General features: G+C 45.6%; 1 protein-coding gene across 2 annotated transcripts in view; it reads left to right on the forward strand.

The window, feature by feature from the left end:
* Positions 1-19,362, forward strand: part of LOC115089250 (alcohol dehydrogenase 1-like) — a 60,958-nt gene that overhangs the window by 2,727 nt on the left and 38,869 nt on the right. The window contains exon 3 of one of the 2 annotated variants that reach the window (XM_029597374.1): positions 13,700-13,801. The exons of the other annotated variant lie outside the window; for it this stretch is intronic. Within the exon in view, the coding sequence (XP_029453234.1) occupies positions 13,700-13,801 (102 nt within the window). The remainder of the gene's footprint in view (positions 1-13,699; positions 13,802-19,362) is intronic. 2 annotated transcript variants of the gene reach the window in all.

The raw sequence follows: 19,362 nt of genomic DNA on the forward strand, positions 1-19,362 counted from the left end.
ATCACTTAGAACATGCATATTATATTTACATGCACTCCTGTGGTGCCAACCAGAAAACTCTGCAAAAAAGACACTTGGAACTCCTATGGAATTGGAATTTTTGTAGTGTGGGCTTGGCCCTCAGAAAGCCATGAACAAACAGAATTACCAATACAATATAGTAAACCTCCCATATCAAAACAACCCTAAGAACCTTATCTATGAAAAGGCAACACTGCACACATTACACCAGGCCCTAGAACACCAATAAAACTCTTATTAGGAAACCAAGCTGCTATAGATCCCTACACACAAATGCCAGCAAAATACCTCACCTCGGTCACATATGCAGAACACAGACAGGCCCTTACCAAATACAGAATAAAGAGATCAGAAACGTGTTGAGAAGAACTAAACTGGAACCCACAACAAGCCAGCCTCTATATGCAGAGCAATAATGGAAAAACAGAAACAGTACCATTCTTCATAAAAAATTAAATAATAAAATCAAGAAATATAAAACATCATTCATAATAGTAAAATCATATTCATAAAAAGAATATTTCAAACCAGTTAATGAATTGTTGCAATTCCCAGCCACGGAGGCCACAGGCCAGGACCAATTACTCTCCAATGCCCCCCCCCCTAGGGTATATAAGGCGAGCTCTGGCAGTCAGAGCTTGCCTTGGCAACAGGTCTCCTTGCTGACTCCTGGCAGTGTTCCTGTTCCTGTTGTTCCTGTTCCTGCTCCTCGCCCCTCTGACGGACCTTGGCTTTTGACCCTAATTGTTTTTCTGACTCCATGATCAGCCGCCTGCCTCTGACCTCTGGACTGAATCTGACTACGAGATTGCCACCTGCCTCTGACCTCTGGACCGTGCCCGACTATGAGATTTGCTGCCTGCCTCTGACCTCCGGACTGGACCCGTTGCTGTTTTTTGCCTCCTGCCTTGGGCCTCTGGCACTTGCCAGTCGCCTTCCTCGCCTGGCCGTACCCCATAGGATCATCCACGCAGAGGCCCACCTAAGACTAGCCAACCCCGGCACCCAAGAGCACAACCTGCGGGGAATGTGAGCTGGTACTGGCGAAGCTCCTGCTGGTCTGTGTTTCCCATCTGGCCTCACCTCCTGACGGTAGGGACCTGTGGGTGTCTCCCCCACAGATAGCGCCAACTCCACCTCGGGCCAAGGGTCCACACCCACAACAGGTTGCCAAGGCCATGAACCTGGCAGAGGCTTTCACCCTGCAGGCCATCCCAGGCCTGGCTCTCAAGATCCAGCAGCAGTATCTCGAGGTGTTTGGCGGCCTCCATCGAGCATCTCAATGCCCGACTGGACTCAGGTCCTACTCCAGCCACTGTGCCGGCACCTAACCCAATCCTCCTGCCCAGTCTGCACTGGCTAGGTCTCCAGTTTCCTAACTGGCACCTCGCTTTAATGGAAACTCGAAGCTATGTAGAGGATTCATCAACCAGTGTTATATGCAGTTCACACTGCAGCCTGCAACATTTCCGGACTACTCAACTAAGAACCTTTATCCTCTCTCTCACCTTGAAGGAAAAGCTCTGTCCTGGGCCTCCCCACTCTGAAAGCGTGCGGACGCTCTCCTCCAAGATCTGTCTCATTTTGTGTAGGTTTTCCAGAGGACATTTGATGACCCTGGGAAGCTGACAACTGCCAATTTTGACCTCCTGTATCTTCGTCAAGACAGTCAGTCCCTCAACAATTATGTAATCATGTTTCGCACTCTAGCAGCGGAGCTGGGTTGGCAGGAGGACTGTCTTCATCCCATGTTTCTGGATGGCCTTTCACCCCAGCTCAAAGATGAGCTCACAGCTCGTGAGCTGCCAAATTCCTTAGAAGGACTGATTGACCTCACCGGCTGTATCGATCACCGGATCTAAGAACACAGCCAGTAGCTTCAGATCCCTTTTCTCCTGGTGGCCAAATAATCCCATTCTCCTCCCTCTGGAGAGGTCTCCTTCCCAGGGAGTTCCGCTTCTCACAAGTCCGAGGAGCTCATGCAGCTGGGGTGAAGTAGACTCTCCCCAGAGGAGCATCTGCGAAGAAGGCAACCAGGCCTCTCTCTATACTGTGGGGCAGTAGACATCATCTCTCTGAGTCCTATTCCTCCGGGAAACACCTCGGCCCTGACCCTAAGCACTGCTACTCTGGCCCTCCAGTTGTCCCTACCAACGACACCGACCTGGAACTCTTGCTCTTTTCCTACCCTGGCCTTGGTTGATTCTGGGGTTGGGGGCAACTTCCAGATGAAGGACCTCGCAGTCCATTTGAACATCCCCACCAGGACCATCGACATACCTTTACGCATCACTTCCATCCAGGGGGACCCTCTTCCTGGGAGAATTACACAGGACACCGCACCATTCCTCATAAAGATCAGAGCCCTTCATGAGGAGGAGATCGAATTCTATCTCCTGGATACGTCGATCCATCCTGTTGTCTTGGGCCTGCCCTGGCTCCAACTCTACTTGCCACTGTTTAACTGGTCCATGCTGCAGCTTTCTGAATGGAATCCCCACTGCAGTCAGTCCTGTTTAAAACAGATGGAACCTCTCCCGCTCCTTCTACTAGCTGCAACGACTTCAGGCATCCCTGCGCCTTATGCAGACTTCACGGACATCTTTTCCAAACAGAAGGCAGACATCTTGCCGCCCCTGCGGAAGCTCGGTTGCACCATTGACCTCCTGCCTGGGACTTTGCCCCCATGGCAGAGTCTCTCCTCTCTCTATCCCTGAAACAAGGGCCATGACAGAATGCATCAAAGAGAACCTGGCCAAGGGCTTCATTCTTCCTTCTTCCTCACCTGCAGGAGTGGGGTTCTTCTTCGTGACTAAGAAGGATGGGACCTTGCGCCCCTGTATTGACTACAGGGCCCTCAATGCTATTACTCACAAGGACAAGTATCCTCTGCCTTTGATCAATGAACTGTTTGATTGCCTTTAGGAGGCCACCATCTTCTTCAAGCTTGATCTAAGAGGCACTTTCAACCTAGTCCGTATTCACCCCAACGACATCTGGAAGACCACCTTCAACACCTGGGATGGACATTATAAATACCTTTGCAATGCCCCACCGGCCTTCCAGCTTATGATGAATGAGATTTTGTGATCTCCTATACTCTAAATTCCTAGTCTATCTAGATGACATACTGATTTTTTCAAAGAACCTGTCAACACATCATCAAGATGTCCACCAGGTGCTCCAGCGCTTGCATGACAACCATCTGTATGCCAAATTGGACAGATGTTTATTTGAAAGGGAGAGTTTACCCTTCCTTGGCTATACAGTTTCCAGCCACAGTTTTGCTATGGATCCCAGCAAGCTCCAATACTTCCATAATTGACGCAAACCTTCTGGGTTGCGCGCCCTACAAAGCTTCTTAGGAATCACCAATTACTATCGCCATTATTTAGCCAATTATTCTGTCATTGTGGCTCTCCTTACTGCACTCATACAGAAGGAGAGTGGACCCACGATACTGGAATCCCGAAGCAGTCGTTGCGTTTGGCCTTAAAGGAATCCTTTCTTCGGAAACCTTGCCTGCAGCACCCGGACCCTAGCTGTCCATTCACCGTGGAGGTAGATGCCTCCTCGGTTGGAGTCAGGGCCATCCTCAGCCAGTGCTCCCCCAAGGGCAAACTGCATCCCTGCTCGTTTTTCTCACACAAGTTTGCTACCACTGAAAGCCATTACAGTATCAGAGACAATGAACTACTTGCCATTAAATTGGCATTAGAGGAGTGGCATCCTTGGCTGGAGGGGGCGCAGCATCGGTTTACCATATTCACTGACCATAAACCCAAGCACTTCAGGCAGGCCCAGTGGTTTAACGCCAGACAAGCTCGCTGGTTGCTTTTCTCCTTGCGCTTCAATTTTGATCTCAGATACCGCCCGGGGGAGAAGAATGTACAAGCCGATGTACTCTCCCACTCGTTTGAATCTGAAGATGTCCTGGAAGAACCGCAACACATCCTTGACCCAGCACATATCCATGCGCTCATATCGGTGACTGTCCCAGTCAGGAATAAGGTGGTTCCCTGCAGATCCCATGAGAGAGTGCTAAGATGGGCTCACGATTCCAAGATTGCCAGGCACCCCAGGCGTGCTCGAACACTCAGTCTTCTCCAGCGGTATTGGTGGCCCAACATGACCCAGGACGTCCAGGCTTAAATGGATTCCTGCCTCACATGTGCTCAACAGAAGGTACCACTACCGGCCCCCCAGAAACCCTGGACTCACCTGTCCATGGATTTCATGGTGGACCTCTCTAGGTCCAATAGGAATACCGTGTGCTGGGTAGTCTTGGACCAGTTTTCCAAAATGGCTCATTTTGTTCCACTTCCTAGTTTCTCCTCCGCTCCAGAGTTGGCCTGCCTCTTCTTCATCCACATCTTCCAGCTGCATGGACTTCCCAAATTTATTACATTTGATTGGGGACCTCAGTTCGTTGCCTAGTACTGATGAGCACTCTGTCAGAAATTTGGGGTGACGTTAGGTCTGACCACAGCATATCATCCACAGGCCAATGGCCAAGCCGAATGCACAAACCGCTCTCTCAAGACCTTTCTTTGAGCCTATTCCAGTGCCCAACAAGATAACTGATCCCAACTCTTTCCATGGGCAGAATTTTCTCACAATTCCCACGACTGCAAGTCTACGGGAGCATCTCCATTGCCTACGATAGGCAGCCGCAACCACCTCTGCCGATGCCTCTCTCGGTCCCATCTCCTGCTGCTCAGGCCACAGCATAAACCTTACATGCTTTTTGGACTCACACTTCCAAGATGCTCCAAGAAGCCACTGACCATGCCAAGAGAACCACTGATGCCCACTCCTGAGTTCCAACCTGGTGACAAGATGTGGCTTAGGATGCGCCACATCCGCTTAAAGCTCCCTGAACCATGTCAGACTATGAGATTTTCTGCCTGCCTTTGACCTCCAGACTGGACCCATGGCAACAGATCTCCTCGCTTACTCCTGGCAGTGTTCCTGTGTTGCTGTTCGTGCTCCATCATTCCAGCTCCTGTTCCCATTCCAGTTCCTGTTCCTGCTTCTCGCCTCTCAGATGGACCTTGACTCTTGACCCGGATTGTTTCCTGAATACATGATCAGCTGCCTGCCTCTAACCCCTGGACCGAACCAGACTACGAGATTGCCACCTGCCTCTGATCTCTGAACCGTGCTCGACTACAAGATTTTTCACCTGCCTCTGACTTCTGGACTGGACACATTGCTGACTTTTGCCACCTGCCTTGGGCCTCCGGCACCTGCCAGCTGCCTTCCTTGCCTGGCCATTCCCTGCAGCAGCATCATCCACACAGAGGCCCACCTAAGACCAGCCAGTCCTGGCACCCAAGGGCTCAACCTGCGGGGAACCTGGGCTGGTATTGGCAAAGCTCCTGTTGGCCTCTGCTTCCCATCCGGCCTCGCTTCCCAACAGTGGGGACCTGTGGGGTCTCCCCCATAGGTAGCACCAACTCCACCTTGGGCCAAGGGTCCACGCCCACAAAATGAATAGAATATAAAAAAAATTCCCAAAATAAAATATATCAAAACATCTGATGAATAAAAAGTCCAATAATTAAAAAATGTTCTATCCCCCCCCCCCCAAAATTAAATATTTCAAAAGAACAGAATCATCAAATTACACTTATTAATTACAATTATTAATTAAAATGAATAGGATTAAACAATCTCCTGCTCTTCCTACCTGGAATCTGATTTCCAGTGAACCTGAGATTGTCGTGGATTGTGGGAGGGAGGGCCGCACAGATTTTATCTTCTCTCTCACACACACCCATGGTAACACATTCATTCTCTCACACACTCCTTCTCTCTAACATACACAGGCCGCCTCTCCCTCACCGTCACAGATACATTATGTGTGTGTGTGTGTGTGTGTGTGCATACCTGTGAGTCTATATGTGACACACAGGCATACAGACATACACAAACACTCAATCTCTCACACAGACACATTCACAGACACTCACACACACATACAAGCTCACACACATACACAAAAAGTAGATGCATGGATCAGCCTCCATGTGGAGGTGATAGAGACAAGGAAAGTGTCTGAATTCAAGATAGCAAAGGGCAAGCACATGGGATTTCTGAGGGATTGGTAGGGATTGTAAGGCTGAGCACTTTTGTGGCTAGCTAGACAGGATGGGCAGTGTTTTTTTCCTGCTGTCACATTTCTATGTTTCTGTTTATAAACTTGAAAATATACAAAATATATACCAATGTGCCACATATGTATGTGTAGGTATATATGTATGTTTGTGTATATATATGTATTATAGTCCCAGCTTTTTTTCAAATATGCAAAGATAAACATGCTAAAGCAATTCATAAAAATGTATTTAAAAATTCATAAAGTGCTATGGCCAATTTTCTACAGTTTCCATAAATGTATATTGCCATGAAGACCTTAATGGGCTACTAAAGTTTTGGAAACTGCTACTGGAAGAAAATTACCCTCAGCCCTTCATGAATTTTTTTATAGCATTTTTATGACTTGTTCCTCCATATCTGAGAAAAGCCTAGGCTATCATTATATAAGCATGGCACAACAGTATACGATGTGTGCATGAATGCCCTAAAAAAATGTTCTGAACTTTTTGCCCAACATTGTTTCTTTTCTTCTGTAAATAATTAATCTGATGCAAATAAAGCACAGAGCAATAGAAGGCACCTTGCAGAGCACACACAACTAATAAACTGTAAACTTCACCGCAGTGCCTGCTTAACTTTCCATGAAATGAGTTTGAAGGGCATTTTGGTTGAATTTTAAACCATCTGATTTGTTTAAAGTGCATTTTCTTTCAACTTTCAAAGGCAATAGAAGCAAAGTCCCTACTGAATTAGAGCAACATTTCTGCCTGGTTAAGTAGGCCAATGGTTGTCAACCTAGTCCTTGAAGATCACCCAGTCAGCCTAGGTTTCAGGATCTTCATCATGAATACCCATGAGATACATTTGTATATATGTAGGAAGCACATGCAGATATCTCATGCGTATTCATGATGGAGATCCTGAAAGTTAGACTGGTTAGATGGTCTTTAAGGACAGGGTTGAGAACCACTGGTGTAGGCCACCACAAAATGCCTTTGAAATGCAACTAGATATTCACATCAATCTCATTTGGGGGAAATTAAATGAAGATTGTTTCTCCTGTGGGCAGATCCGGTTTCCTCGACCTGGTGAATCCTTCCTGTTGGATGCAATGAGTCTTCACAGGGAAGAAATAAAGCCAATTTGACTCTCTTCTTGCCTTCCTCTTACATCTCTTATTTCTTGTTACTAACCCGTAAGGAACAATATTTGTAGGGTTAACATCTGGCTCCATTTTGGAGAACAGGCTGTCAGTCCTGTTTCTACTCAATTACATGTACGGACTTGTACTTCCGAATCTTTCATTGATTCCCCTAAGAAAGTTCTGATTAAGAAGACAAGACATTTTCCTTGCAAAAAGAAGCTCAAGGATAATGATTCATTATAAAAAAGTTGGAAGGAACGAGGCTTAAAGGAAATGTGAGAAAATACTACTTTCCTAAGAGAATGGTGGATACCTGGAATCACCTAAGATTAGAGGTGGCAATAACCAAAAAACTGACCAAATTCAAGCATGCCTGGGACAGATATGAAAGACAATGGTGAGGACAGGGTTAAGAGACGACTGAAGATTAAGCAGACTGCATATTCAGTTACCATGGACAAAGGTAACTGAATATATTTGGTAGGCCAAGTGGTTCTTACTTGCCAACTACTGCTGGATTACAATGTTACTAAAAGACCTTGTAATCAGTTTAGGCTCAGGTGCTCCTGAACAACTTATTTCTGGGGATATGGGGTATTTAATTTTAGCTTAAGCACTGGTTTTCATGCACATTATACAAACTAAGGGTCTCATTTACTAAGCATTTCTCCCCTTAGACACAGAATGGGAAAAAAAGCCTTAGCAAATCAGGCCCTAAGCTTGTAGGCATACTGTGTGCTCCTTGTAGCAGCTAGTTTTCAGTCAAAGCATTCGCTGACCATGCATATTGAGATGACGAGATAAAGGAGTTCAGGGAGAGAACTGAGAGTAGGCCATGTGGTTCTTACTTGCTGACATCCCTGTAACCCCTTCCCCAGCTATGGACTGCAATCTGCAAGGGCCATAAAAGAATTTGTTTGCCTCTTCAGGGCTGGAACCTTACCAGGCCAGCTTAAACACAGTCTCTTACTTCCAGGGCCTGGATTCCTGGTCAAGTAAGGGGTGAAGATTACTTCCAAGGTTCCAAATTCTGTGGGTGACCCTTTTGTACCCTTGTGTTCATTCCTGGGAGAGGGGTATTTATATGCCGAGTGTGCCACATAAAATCCACAGAAGTCACTGAGTTAGTGTCCAAAAATATTTTTATTTATTTATTTATTTAAAAGTGTTTGTATACCGTCTTTACAAACAGTGTTTAATCAAAACGGTTTACATAACTACCGTGTTTCCCCGATAGTAAGACACCCCTGATAGTAAGACGTAGTGGGAATTTTAGGGGGGTCGGCTAATGTAAGACATCCCCCGAAAGTAAGACGTAGTGTTCAAAAAAAAAATATTTTTAAATACCTGTCGGAGGGCCGCGTGGGTCCAGGCGGCTGGCGGCGGGAGCCGGGTGGTCGCGTGTTAAATCTAGGCCGCGGGCGGGTGGGCGCTTGTTCCCGGGGGGGGGGGGCGGGTGGACGCGCGTTAGTTCGAGACGGCCGGCGGGCGGCGAGCGGCCGCGTGTTACATCTAGGCCGGGTCGCACAGGCGCGCATTCATTCACTGCCGGTGGGGGCTGCTTTCGGCGCTCAAGGCAGTCACATGCTGTGACGTCACGGCATGTGACTGCCTTGAGCGCCGAAAGCAGCCCCCACCGGCAGCCCCCAGCACCGAATCGCAGGGGTCGCACAGGCGCTGTGGGCCTGTGCGCGCATTCATTCACTGCCGGTGGGGGCTGCCGAGGCAGCCCCCACCGGCAGTGAATGAATGCGCGCCTGTGCGACCCGGCCTAGATGTAACACGAGGCCGCCCGCCGGCCGTCTCGAACTAACGCGCGTCCCCCCGCCGCCTGGAACAAGCGCCCACCCGCCCGCGGCCTAGATTTAATACGCGACCACCCTGCTCCCGCCGGCCGCCTGGACCCACGCGGCCCTCCGACAGGTATTTAAAAAAAATTTTTTTTTTTTGAACACTACGTCTTACTTTCGGGGGATGTCTTACAGGTTTTTTCCAATATAAGACATACCCTGAAAGTAAGACATAGTGGGACTTTTTGGGGTAAAAAGAAAGTAAGACGCTGTCTTACTTTCGGGGAAACACGGTAAATAAAAAACAAATGTAAATAAAGATTTAAATTTAAAAGAACATAAAGATTATCAAATTATAAAAGCTCAAAATTACAAAAATATATAATAAAAATGAAAATCTAAAACAATGAATAGTTTACATAAAAAATAAATCAATATATAATAATGTTGTGCCCTGTGTGATGGAGAAGTAGTTATGTTATTTAGTGTGTGATATATGGAAAGCAGATTGAAATAAATGTGTTTTTAGGGATTTTTTGAAGTGTTTGGAGTTGGATATGGATCTTAAAGAGTCTGGTAATGCGTTCCATAAGATTGGTCCAATGACAGAGTCTTTACTGTTGAAAGTCTGATAAAGTTTGGCACAAACTTAATTCTCAGAACCACTTTTACAGACTCTTTCCTCAATCTGTGCAGGAATCTCTGTTAGCAGAACTAGAGAAACTTCTATCCTCCAGGGCTTGAGAAAAAATAGAATCCCTTAGATGGGTAGGAAACCCCTTCCAAACTGGCAAAAAATATAAAAATCACTGACACTGCACAGAGAGCCCAAACCTTTCTCCCCCCTATCCATAGTCTTGACCCCAGGGTCAAGACTCTGGATAGGAGTCCTCAATGACCTTAAAGTTCTCGTTACTCACAGTTAGCCGACCCTCTAGATTTCTGCATTTCTCTAGGGATCCCAGATGGGTGGAATCCAAGCTGGAACAGCAGCGTCACATGTCCTTCGATGGGAAGGAAGAGGGGCAACCAAACTTTCCTCCCAGATCATCCAAAAACAAAGTCTTGTCCCCAAACTGACACAAACACCGGAAGGTCCTGGCAATGGGTCATCCACTTCCTCTATCCTCATTGAAGGCGTAGAGGGGCAGGTCTTCCCTAACCTACCCAGCCCTAGAAACAGGGTTCCCTATTCCCGAGTCTAGGAAGTGAGCAGGGTTTCATCAGGCTTCCTACCAAGTAAAATCTTCAAAAACTATAAATGTTACCAGGGGCAAAACCCTTCCCTCCAGGGGGTTGAAAGGTAGGGCAATCCCCTGAACAACGTCCAGGCCTTCAGCAGGGTTTGCAACAGACCACAGAGCAGGCCCAAAAAATACAAATGTAGGCAAAATCTCCATACACTTCTTTAACCTTCCAAAAATAAGTTATACTGCCCCCGGAGTTCCCTGCAGAGCTGCTATAAAACCTCTCAAAGAGGATGGCCATTCTAGACCCCTGAAAGGGAGAGGCTGCAATGAATGCTACCTCCCCCTAATTATTCATTACCAAACTAATTGTTCTTAGGTGGAATTTCCCAGGATTTATTGGTAACGGACCGTTACATCACTATGCTATATTTGATTAAGCAAATGTCTGAAGCCCCTGGGTGACCCACTGAACCTCTGTTTGAGAATCCTAATGACAGAACTCACAGTAAGTCTTAGCCTGCTCTGAATAGTTAGAGACAGTTCAGATACAGAGAGCAGGGGCAAAGTTGCTGTGTGCATTTTCTCTAAAAAGATATAGTGGCACTGGAGAAAGTGCAGAAAAGGGTGACAAAAACGATAAGAGGCATGAAATGCTCCCCTATGAGGAAAGGCTAAAGAGATTAGGGCTGTTCAGCTTGAAGAAGAGATGGCTGAGGGGGGATATGATAGAGTTCTACAAAATCATGAAAGTATTTGAACAGATTAGAATACATTGGTTATTTACTTTCTCAGATAGTAGAAGGACTAGGGGGCACGCCATGAAGTTAGTGAGTAGTTCATTTAAAACAAATCAGAGAAAATTATTTTTCTCTCAACACATAGTTAAGCTCTGAAATTCATTGCCAGAGGATGTGGTTATGGAAGTTACTGTAACTGGGTTTAAAAAAAAAAGGTTTGGATAAGTTCCTAGGGGAGAAGTCCATAAACTGCTATTAATCAATAAGGAATAGTAGCTTGGGATCTATTTAATGTTTGGGTACTTTCCGGGTACCTGCCAGGTACTTGTGACTTGGATTGGCCACTGATGGACACAGGATACTGGGCTTGATGGAGCCTTGGTCTGACCCAGCATGGCATTATCTTATCTTCTTATGGCAAGGAGCTGTGCTAAAGCAAGCAGACAGCATAAAATAAGGGGACTCCTGTGCATAGGTTCAAAAATCTGGCCCTAAACCTTTAAAAAAATCTTATCGTCGCGCTCATGCTCATTCACTCAAACTACGCCATACACATCCCTCATACACTCACATCATGCTAAAAAATACGTAGGCAAAACAACATTGCATAAGTATCACAGATAAAATCAGAAGAATGAAAGGATGGATCGGTTAAAATGGACTTTATTGAAACTTGCCCGACTCTGGCCGAGTTTCGCTCTGCCGAGCTGCCTCAGGGGCTGTGGCACATAAATATAAACAATTAAAAATACACACAAACATAAATATTTGTATCAACATATAAATATGATATAAAACATATTTAAAAAAATATATTAAAAAAAATATATTAAATATGTTTTATATCATATTTATATGTTGATACAAATATTTATGTTTGTGTGTATTTTTAATTGTTTATATTTATGTGCCACAGCCCCTGAGGCAGCTCGGCAGAGCGAAACTCGGCCAGAGTCGGGCAAGTTTCAATAAAGTCCATTTTAACCGATCCATCCTTTCATTCTTCTGCTGTCCGCTACATTGGATCGGTTACCGGTTTGTTTTCTTGGACCATCACAGATAAAATCGACACAAAACGAATTCCCTAAATACCATAATATTCACTGATCATTGATAATATATTCAAATCAATTTTATAATGTACAGAATCTTCACTGTCAACTAATCCGATGTTGTCGGCCCGGTATGCGTGAGGGTTTCTCTGAGGACTTTCTTCTTCAGTCTCTTCAACATTAATTCATCCAATGTTGTAAACTATCAGTAGAACACTAACCCTAATCCGACATTAGATGGATTAATGTTGAAGAGATTGTAGAGGGAAGTCCTTAGAGAAACTCTCACACAAACACCAACAACATAAGATTAGTTGACAGTGAAGATTCTGTACATTATAAAACTGATTTGAATATATTATCAATCTGTGAATATTTTGGTATTTAGGGAATTCATTGTGTCGATTTTATCTGTGATACTTATGCAGTGTTTTGCCTACGTATTTTTTAGCATGATGTGAGTGTCTGAGGGATGTGTATGCCATAGTTTGAGTGAATGAGCATGAGAGCATTACGATTTTTTAAGGGTTTAGGGTTGCAACCAATGATGATATAATTATTGTAAATCATTTTTGTGTGCTCTGTAAAAAAAAAGTTTGAATTTATTAAAAAATTGAATGTGTATGTTTGAATATAGCCAGTTAAGTTATTAAGTTAGCCAAATACATACAACCAGTTAGCTTGCTACTTATGCGGATATCTTTAAAAGATATCTGGGTAAGTAGCGCTGTTAGTATCAGTATTAAAAAAAAAAAATGAACTAGCACTCCTGAAACCCCAAACACTACCAGGCCATCTTGTTCCTACCCCGCCTTTCCCCATTTTCATTTTAAAATTTAGAATTGCAATATCCTTCCCTCCCACCCGACTTTGAACCCCCCCTTCTCTGCAGTCTCAAACGAAGTTAGCTCCCCTGGTCTCCCCCAATGGAAAAACCATCCCTACCAGGAACAAGGGTCTCACTCATCTGCTCCCAGCAGCTCCCGCGCTGCATCTGATAGGCAACGCTGGAAGCATAAACTACGCTCAGTTTACGCTTCCAGCACTCCCAAATGTAAACAAGTGAGTGTAGTTTACACTTCCAGGGCTGCCTTTCAGATGCAGGGCTGGAGCCGCCAGGAGCAAATGAGTAAGACCCTCGCTCCCAGCAGGAATGGTTTTTGCCACACCTGGGGGTGGGATGGAATGGGGGGGCTAACTTCAGCTGAGATTGCAGGGAGGTTCAAAGTCCGGGGGAGTGTCACGATTCGAAATTAAAAAATGAAAATGGGGAAATATGAGATGGGGCAAGAAGGCTGACAGGAGCGCTGACAAGTCAGGGCAGTTTAGACCTTAGAAGCAGCTCTAAAGTTATCTGGCTACTCTAGCAGGATATACACGAGATTTGGCTAGGTTAGCAGGATATCTCAGCCACTACTCGGAATGACCCTGGAATGCCTATTTTGTATCTGGCTGAATTCTAGCAGGATATAACTACTTATCTGGCTTTAATTTAGCTGGATAAGTGCCTGAATATGCTACATTTGTTATTTAGACAGATAACTTTTGAGTTATCCGTCTAAATAGGCTTTGAATGTGGACCCCAAAGTGTTTGCACTCTAAATTTCTTACAATTCAGTCATGTATGACCCAAAAATATGATTGTGTTATAATATTTTAATAGGTTATTAAGTGCAAGGCGGCTGTTGCCTGGGAAGCAGGAAAGCCACTTTCAATTGAGGAGGTAGAGGTTGCACCACCAAAAGCTCATGAAGTCCGCATTAAGGTAATGTGATCACCTTCTCAGAAATTTAAAAAAAAAAAACAAAAACTACTTTGTAAGTTCCTTTATCTGTAGCAAGGAACCTATTTTCTGCCCCTCAGCAAGTATACCTTGCCCATTTCAAACATGTATGTGGAAGCTTCAACTGGTCTGAGTGCCCTTAGTGCAACAGAGGTCTCTCTAGACCAGACTTGACCAACTCGGGTCCTCAAGAGCCACAAACCGGCCTGGTTTACAGGATATGCATTAGAGAGATTTGCATACAAAGGAGGCAGTGCATGGAAATCTATCTCCTGCATATTCCTTGTGGATATCCTAAAACCAGGCCTGTTTGTGGCTCATGAGGACTGGAGTTGGCTACCCATGCTCTAGATTTTGCCTACATGTCAGTGTGCCAAGGAGGAGCATCACTCCCCATTTGGAGGAGTGATTTGAGGGTTTAAAAACCTCTGTTCCCGCAAGGAGGAGAAAGGCTGAAGAGATTCTAAAAACCTGGAGTCCTGGTGGTGTTTGCAACCATCTCTTCACAGAGGAGGCCCAGAGAAGTTATGAGGAGAAGGATTCTAGGAGGGAGGATCCAGGAAGTCTGGAAAAGAGAGTCTCATGGGCATCAGATCCCGAAGGATCCTGAGGGAAGAAAAGGTTTTTCCCTGGAATCTGGGGGTAAGTGTACTGGGAGATGCCAGAGGAGAGGGAGCCTGTCTGGGAAAGTCAAAGACTGATTCAACCACAATCAGCCCGACACAACAGAGAGAGAGAGGAAGAGAAAAAGAATCCACGCGGAAAAGATTTCAGTTGCCCTGCAGATACTGGGATGGCCCAGAGTGGAAGGGGGTATCCATCCAGAAGAGCTTACCTGTGCTGTGGAAGGAGTGCGGAAGAGATTATAATTAATTTGTTGAGCACTTTTGGAATTGAGTTGCAGAACTGGTGCATTGTGCTGTGGTGTTCCAGAACCTTTTGGACTTTGTTTACCCTGCTTTTAGTTACAGTAGAGATTTTTGTTTTGAACAACAGCCTGTGAGTGCAGTGTAGTTTTTTTGAGTCACCGGACTGGTGTGCAGGAAGAGTCCCCGTGTGAACAAAACCCTAAGGGCCTTGAAAAAACTGATCTTTTCCCCCTGTGTAGGATCCCCGAGAGGTCATGGGGCCTTGTATGGTCTGTGGCGCTTCCCGTGTGCCCCTGTGTCCAAGAGCTGACCAGGACTGGAGCTACATATCTGACCAGGAACATTTTAAGGTCCCATTTTGTGTGTGTATAACTGGGTGGTCATACAAAATCCTGAAAGGGTCCAGCAACTGTGTAGACAAAGTGCCAATCTCTCGGTTGTAGGCTTCAGCAATGTTGGTGTAGTGGTCTCAGGCTCAGAGGCATGCAGGGTAGTACTCTTTTCATAAACCGTAAGAAGAGTACATCAACATTAGCTTCAATCTGAATCAGATGTTCACATCATGGGCAATAGGGTACCCCCTCTCTTTATGTCCAGGAGTCTATACCCCTGGCAGTGTTCACGGATATCCCCAGCATCCTCAGTGCACTCTGTTTCTTAAGTGCATTTATTTATTTTTATTTATTTATTTTTAATTTTTATATACCGGAATTCCTGTATGCAATACAAATCAATCCGGTTTACAAGTAACGAAAAGGTTGCCCTGGTCTGGGAGGTTAGACCGGGGTTTTTTTTTTTACATAGAACATTGAACAATAACAATCAACCATTGAACATTATTACAAGGAACATTGAAAGTAACAATAATATTTAACCAAATAACAAATAACCTTATTCGTGTATTGAATAGTATGTGTGTGTTCACCTTTTTTCAAGCAACTTTAGTAGCGTGTATGGTCTGCAGTAAGCGGTTATATAAAGGTGAATAATGACTATTAAATAGACATGCAATAAGCAAGTATGGGTATGAAATTAAGTGTCAAGGTGTTAGTGACACCTTGCAATGGTTGGATCTGAAAGTCAGGAGGAGGTGCCTAGTTACACTCTGGGAATTGGAACGCTTGCCTGAAGAGCCAAGTTTTTAACCTTTTTTTGAACTCTGGTAGATTAGGTTCAAGTCGTAGGTCTGGTGGGAGCGCATTCCATTGGTGTGGTCCCGCAGTGGAGAGTGCTCTTTTTCTTAGTGTTGATTTGGCAGGCGCTGCGACTAATGTGCCTTTGTAGGCGCTTCTGATGGGTCTGGAAGACCCATCAGAAGGAGCAAGGGAGGGAGATGCACGTCTGCATCTCCCTCCCTTGCTCCTCCACCAATGGTGGGGCCAAATTCTACTTCAAACTTCTCCTCTTTAGACTCAGGCTGGATCTTCAGGTTGTTTACTCATGAAAGGAAGCACCTCTTAATCCTCATGCCTTTCAACTTCAGGGGGAAAGTCCCTGCAGGACCCTCTCCTAAAAAAGGAGCGGGTCCCAGGGCTTACCAGCCTTGCTGGAAGCTCCCTCCAATGTTCTGCCAAACATTGAACCATATTTTAGTCTTATAACCACTGCCCGAAGTGGATCAACCTCCAAACCCTCTTAAAGGAACCACTTCGTAGCACCCACTGATAACTCAATGTAAAGAATTCCCTATTGACAATGTCCTTTGCCATCTAGTGGCAGTTCACAAGTACTGCACATAGTGATTTTATTTTCCAGTTTTCTAAGATATATCCTTGAGACTCCTCACCAAAATTCTCTCCTAGGCGGTACTCCAAGAACGTGCACCCAATTTGGGGGGCCCATTGCCTGTGTGTTTTATAAAGCAACTAAGCATAAATCATGCTGACATGTATCATTTAAATCTGCCAGGTCAGTTCTTGGGTCATCTTCTCCTATCCCTACATACATGCTTGCTCAGGGGAAAAAAGTCATTTTAGCCTTCCACTACTGTATAATCTGAATGATACAAAGCTGTTCTACTACTCCCCTTAATCCTTTTTTCTGTGCCGTTTCCAAACGTCTGTAACCCCCAAGATGGGGCACATAAAATGAAGGGGTGGAGTGGGGGGAGGGAGGGAATTCCCTATTGTTTAAGGGTCACCCCTTTCCAATTTTTGTGTGGGTTCTTCCAAGTTGGTCATGCGGACAGTGAAATTGACCTGATAGGGACGGCTTGCTTTTAAACTCCTCTCGTTTGCTCATTACTGTAAGGACAGGGAGGAAATCCCCTCACGTCCCTCCATGATCTTCAACGCCATTCATAAACCCAGGATAACTCAATAACGGACACTGACACATTGTATCAATTCCAAAAATTGAATGGCAACTTTATTTTCTTGCACATCCAGCCAGTCAAACTGTTTACATGGATGAGAGACGGGGTTTTTGCAAAATACTGAGCAATTTCAGAAAAGCATGAGAGTATAGTAACCACTGGTGACCTCAGGGAGTTATCATGTTATCTTCTTCGCCATCTTATCTCTCTCCTTTGGCCGTATGGGAGGGCTGGTTGTTTTTCATTCTTCAGACATACCCATATCAAAATTCTCATCCAATGGGCGCACAAATACATCAACACAAAATTCCTGGACAGCCCAATACACCATCACTTTTACCAGGATATTGCTCACACTCCACAACCGTCCTGGACCTCTTTATACAAATCTACCCCTTACCATTCTTCCAGGCTGGTTTTCCCTGGATACAGCACTAGTAAGGACTTCTTGAGGCAATACCTCAGTGGCCATTTCACCTCCCTTGAACCCAGTTCCTTCTTTCTTAGAGCATTCTGCTCGGCACCATTTCTGGTAAATCCTCGGGAAGAGGACAACACCATTCCACACTTCAGCCACTGGCCTCTCCGCTTCACCACCATGGCAAACTCCTCTGGGGGAGGAGGAACACCTCTCCTCTCCATCTGTGCCTGGATTCCTGGAACCCACACATAAGGAATACTATGGAACAGTTCCCCACTGGGTTAACTCAGCCACTCCTGCACTTATCCTTTAAACATATGATAGTTCCCTTGGGAGGGAAGAACCCCACGCCTTGCCACTCCGGTACTTCTTGGTATCCGGTCCAACCCTGAAGGTGAACAGACTCTCAACTCTTCGCAGCCTTGGTCCTCCCCCCTTGAGGAAGAGAGAGCCCCTGCAGGATCCCACTCCACCTGCAGGATCCCTATAGTGAAAAAGGGCAGGGGAGGAAAGAGCAAATCCTCTCGTATTTATACTGCCTGCCCTATAGAATCCACCAGTAAGAGTCTCAACTTGTTAAAGGAACATTCACTCTTTTCCCCAAAAAGCACATTAAACAATTGTTCCCTGTACATACTCGGATCAGTCCAGACAGTGGGTTGAGCTTCCTTTCCAGCAGATGGAGACAGAGAAAAACTCCAAGGGTATACTGTATCAGGACAGTGCTCACCCTGCATCCCTCCAGTATTTCTGTGTCTCCAGCAGATGAAGGTGGCAGAACCTGCGGTTCCCATTTTTTTTCATATATTCCTATCTTTGAGGAAGTTTCTTTCCCTCATCTTTCCTTTCTGGATCAAGCAAGTACTACATTTATTTGGAAATTCTAATTTATCATTTCAGGGGGAAGTTGGCCGTGAGCTGCCTTTCTCCCTCAGTGTTCACTCTTATACGCCTCCCTGAGGCAATTTTAAATTGAATTTTTTCAGCCTAGATTTCTTTCCTGGTGACCTGCTCCCTGGCTCTGGGGCGATATTGGTGGTGCAATCCCTCCCCCGTTGAGGACCCCTGAGATGGTTAATGCCTCGGGTCCACTTACATAGAGAAGTCACATTCCTCTGTGTTTGCTGCAAATAAAGTAAAAAAAAAAACAAAGAAAAAGAAGCATGAAGGAAAACCGGACTAGGGGGAAGGAGCGGTTTTGTAAGAAGTTTTACTTTTTCTCCAGCTCTCAGCCAAGCGTGGGAAGTTTGTTCTGTCTCTACCGACAGTTCCCTCCCACCCCTCTGCTCGCTCCAATGCCTAGTTCTCCTTTTTTTGATTTGCCTGCAGGGAGCCTGCTTCCCGTCTCTCCTATGTTCAGTGTGCTTACCCAGCAGGGAGGGTTCCTCTTCGGCATCGGGGCGGCAGGCATCCTGATCGCATTCTAGCAGTCGCTCCTGCAGGCAGGCCCCATCTCACCGCACCGCGGGAACAGCAGCCATTTTGTTCCCCTGAGCCCGTGCCAAATTCGCTGCCTGAGAGAGAAGGGGGACTTCATTTTCTCTCATTCCCCACCAGATTTGAGCCCTGTCGATCTGCCTGCGGTGAGGTCTGGATGGCCAAGTGGTCTAGGGAAAGTATTTACAAAAAAAAAAAAGTTCCTTTTTCTTACGATTGGAGAAGGGGTTTTTCAGCTCCCCCTCTCTTCTAGCATTTGCTCTTTAGGGCCTAGAGGGATTCTTTGACTCTGTCAGCCTAGGACCTTTTTTTCCCTGTGGCCCACTGCCTGGCTAGGGGTGATACTGGTGGTCCAGTCCCTCCCTCGCTTGGACCCCTGAGAAGTGCCATGACTCTGGTCCCTTACTTGCAGAGGTCACAAATTCCTCTGCCCCTTGTATACTTAAAAATTTTTTTTTAAATAATAAAGGCAAGATATTTTTAAGGCTGACTAAAGAGAAGG

Source organism: Rhinatrema bivittatum, chromosome 1 (assembly GCF_901001135.1).
Source record: "Rhinatrema bivittatum chromosome 1, aRhiBiv1.1, whole genome shotgun sequence".
In the NCBI taxonomy this organism is placed as follows: domain Eukaryota; kingdom Metazoa; phylum Chordata; class Amphibia; order Gymnophiona; family Rhinatrematidae; genus Rhinatrema; species Rhinatrema bivittatum.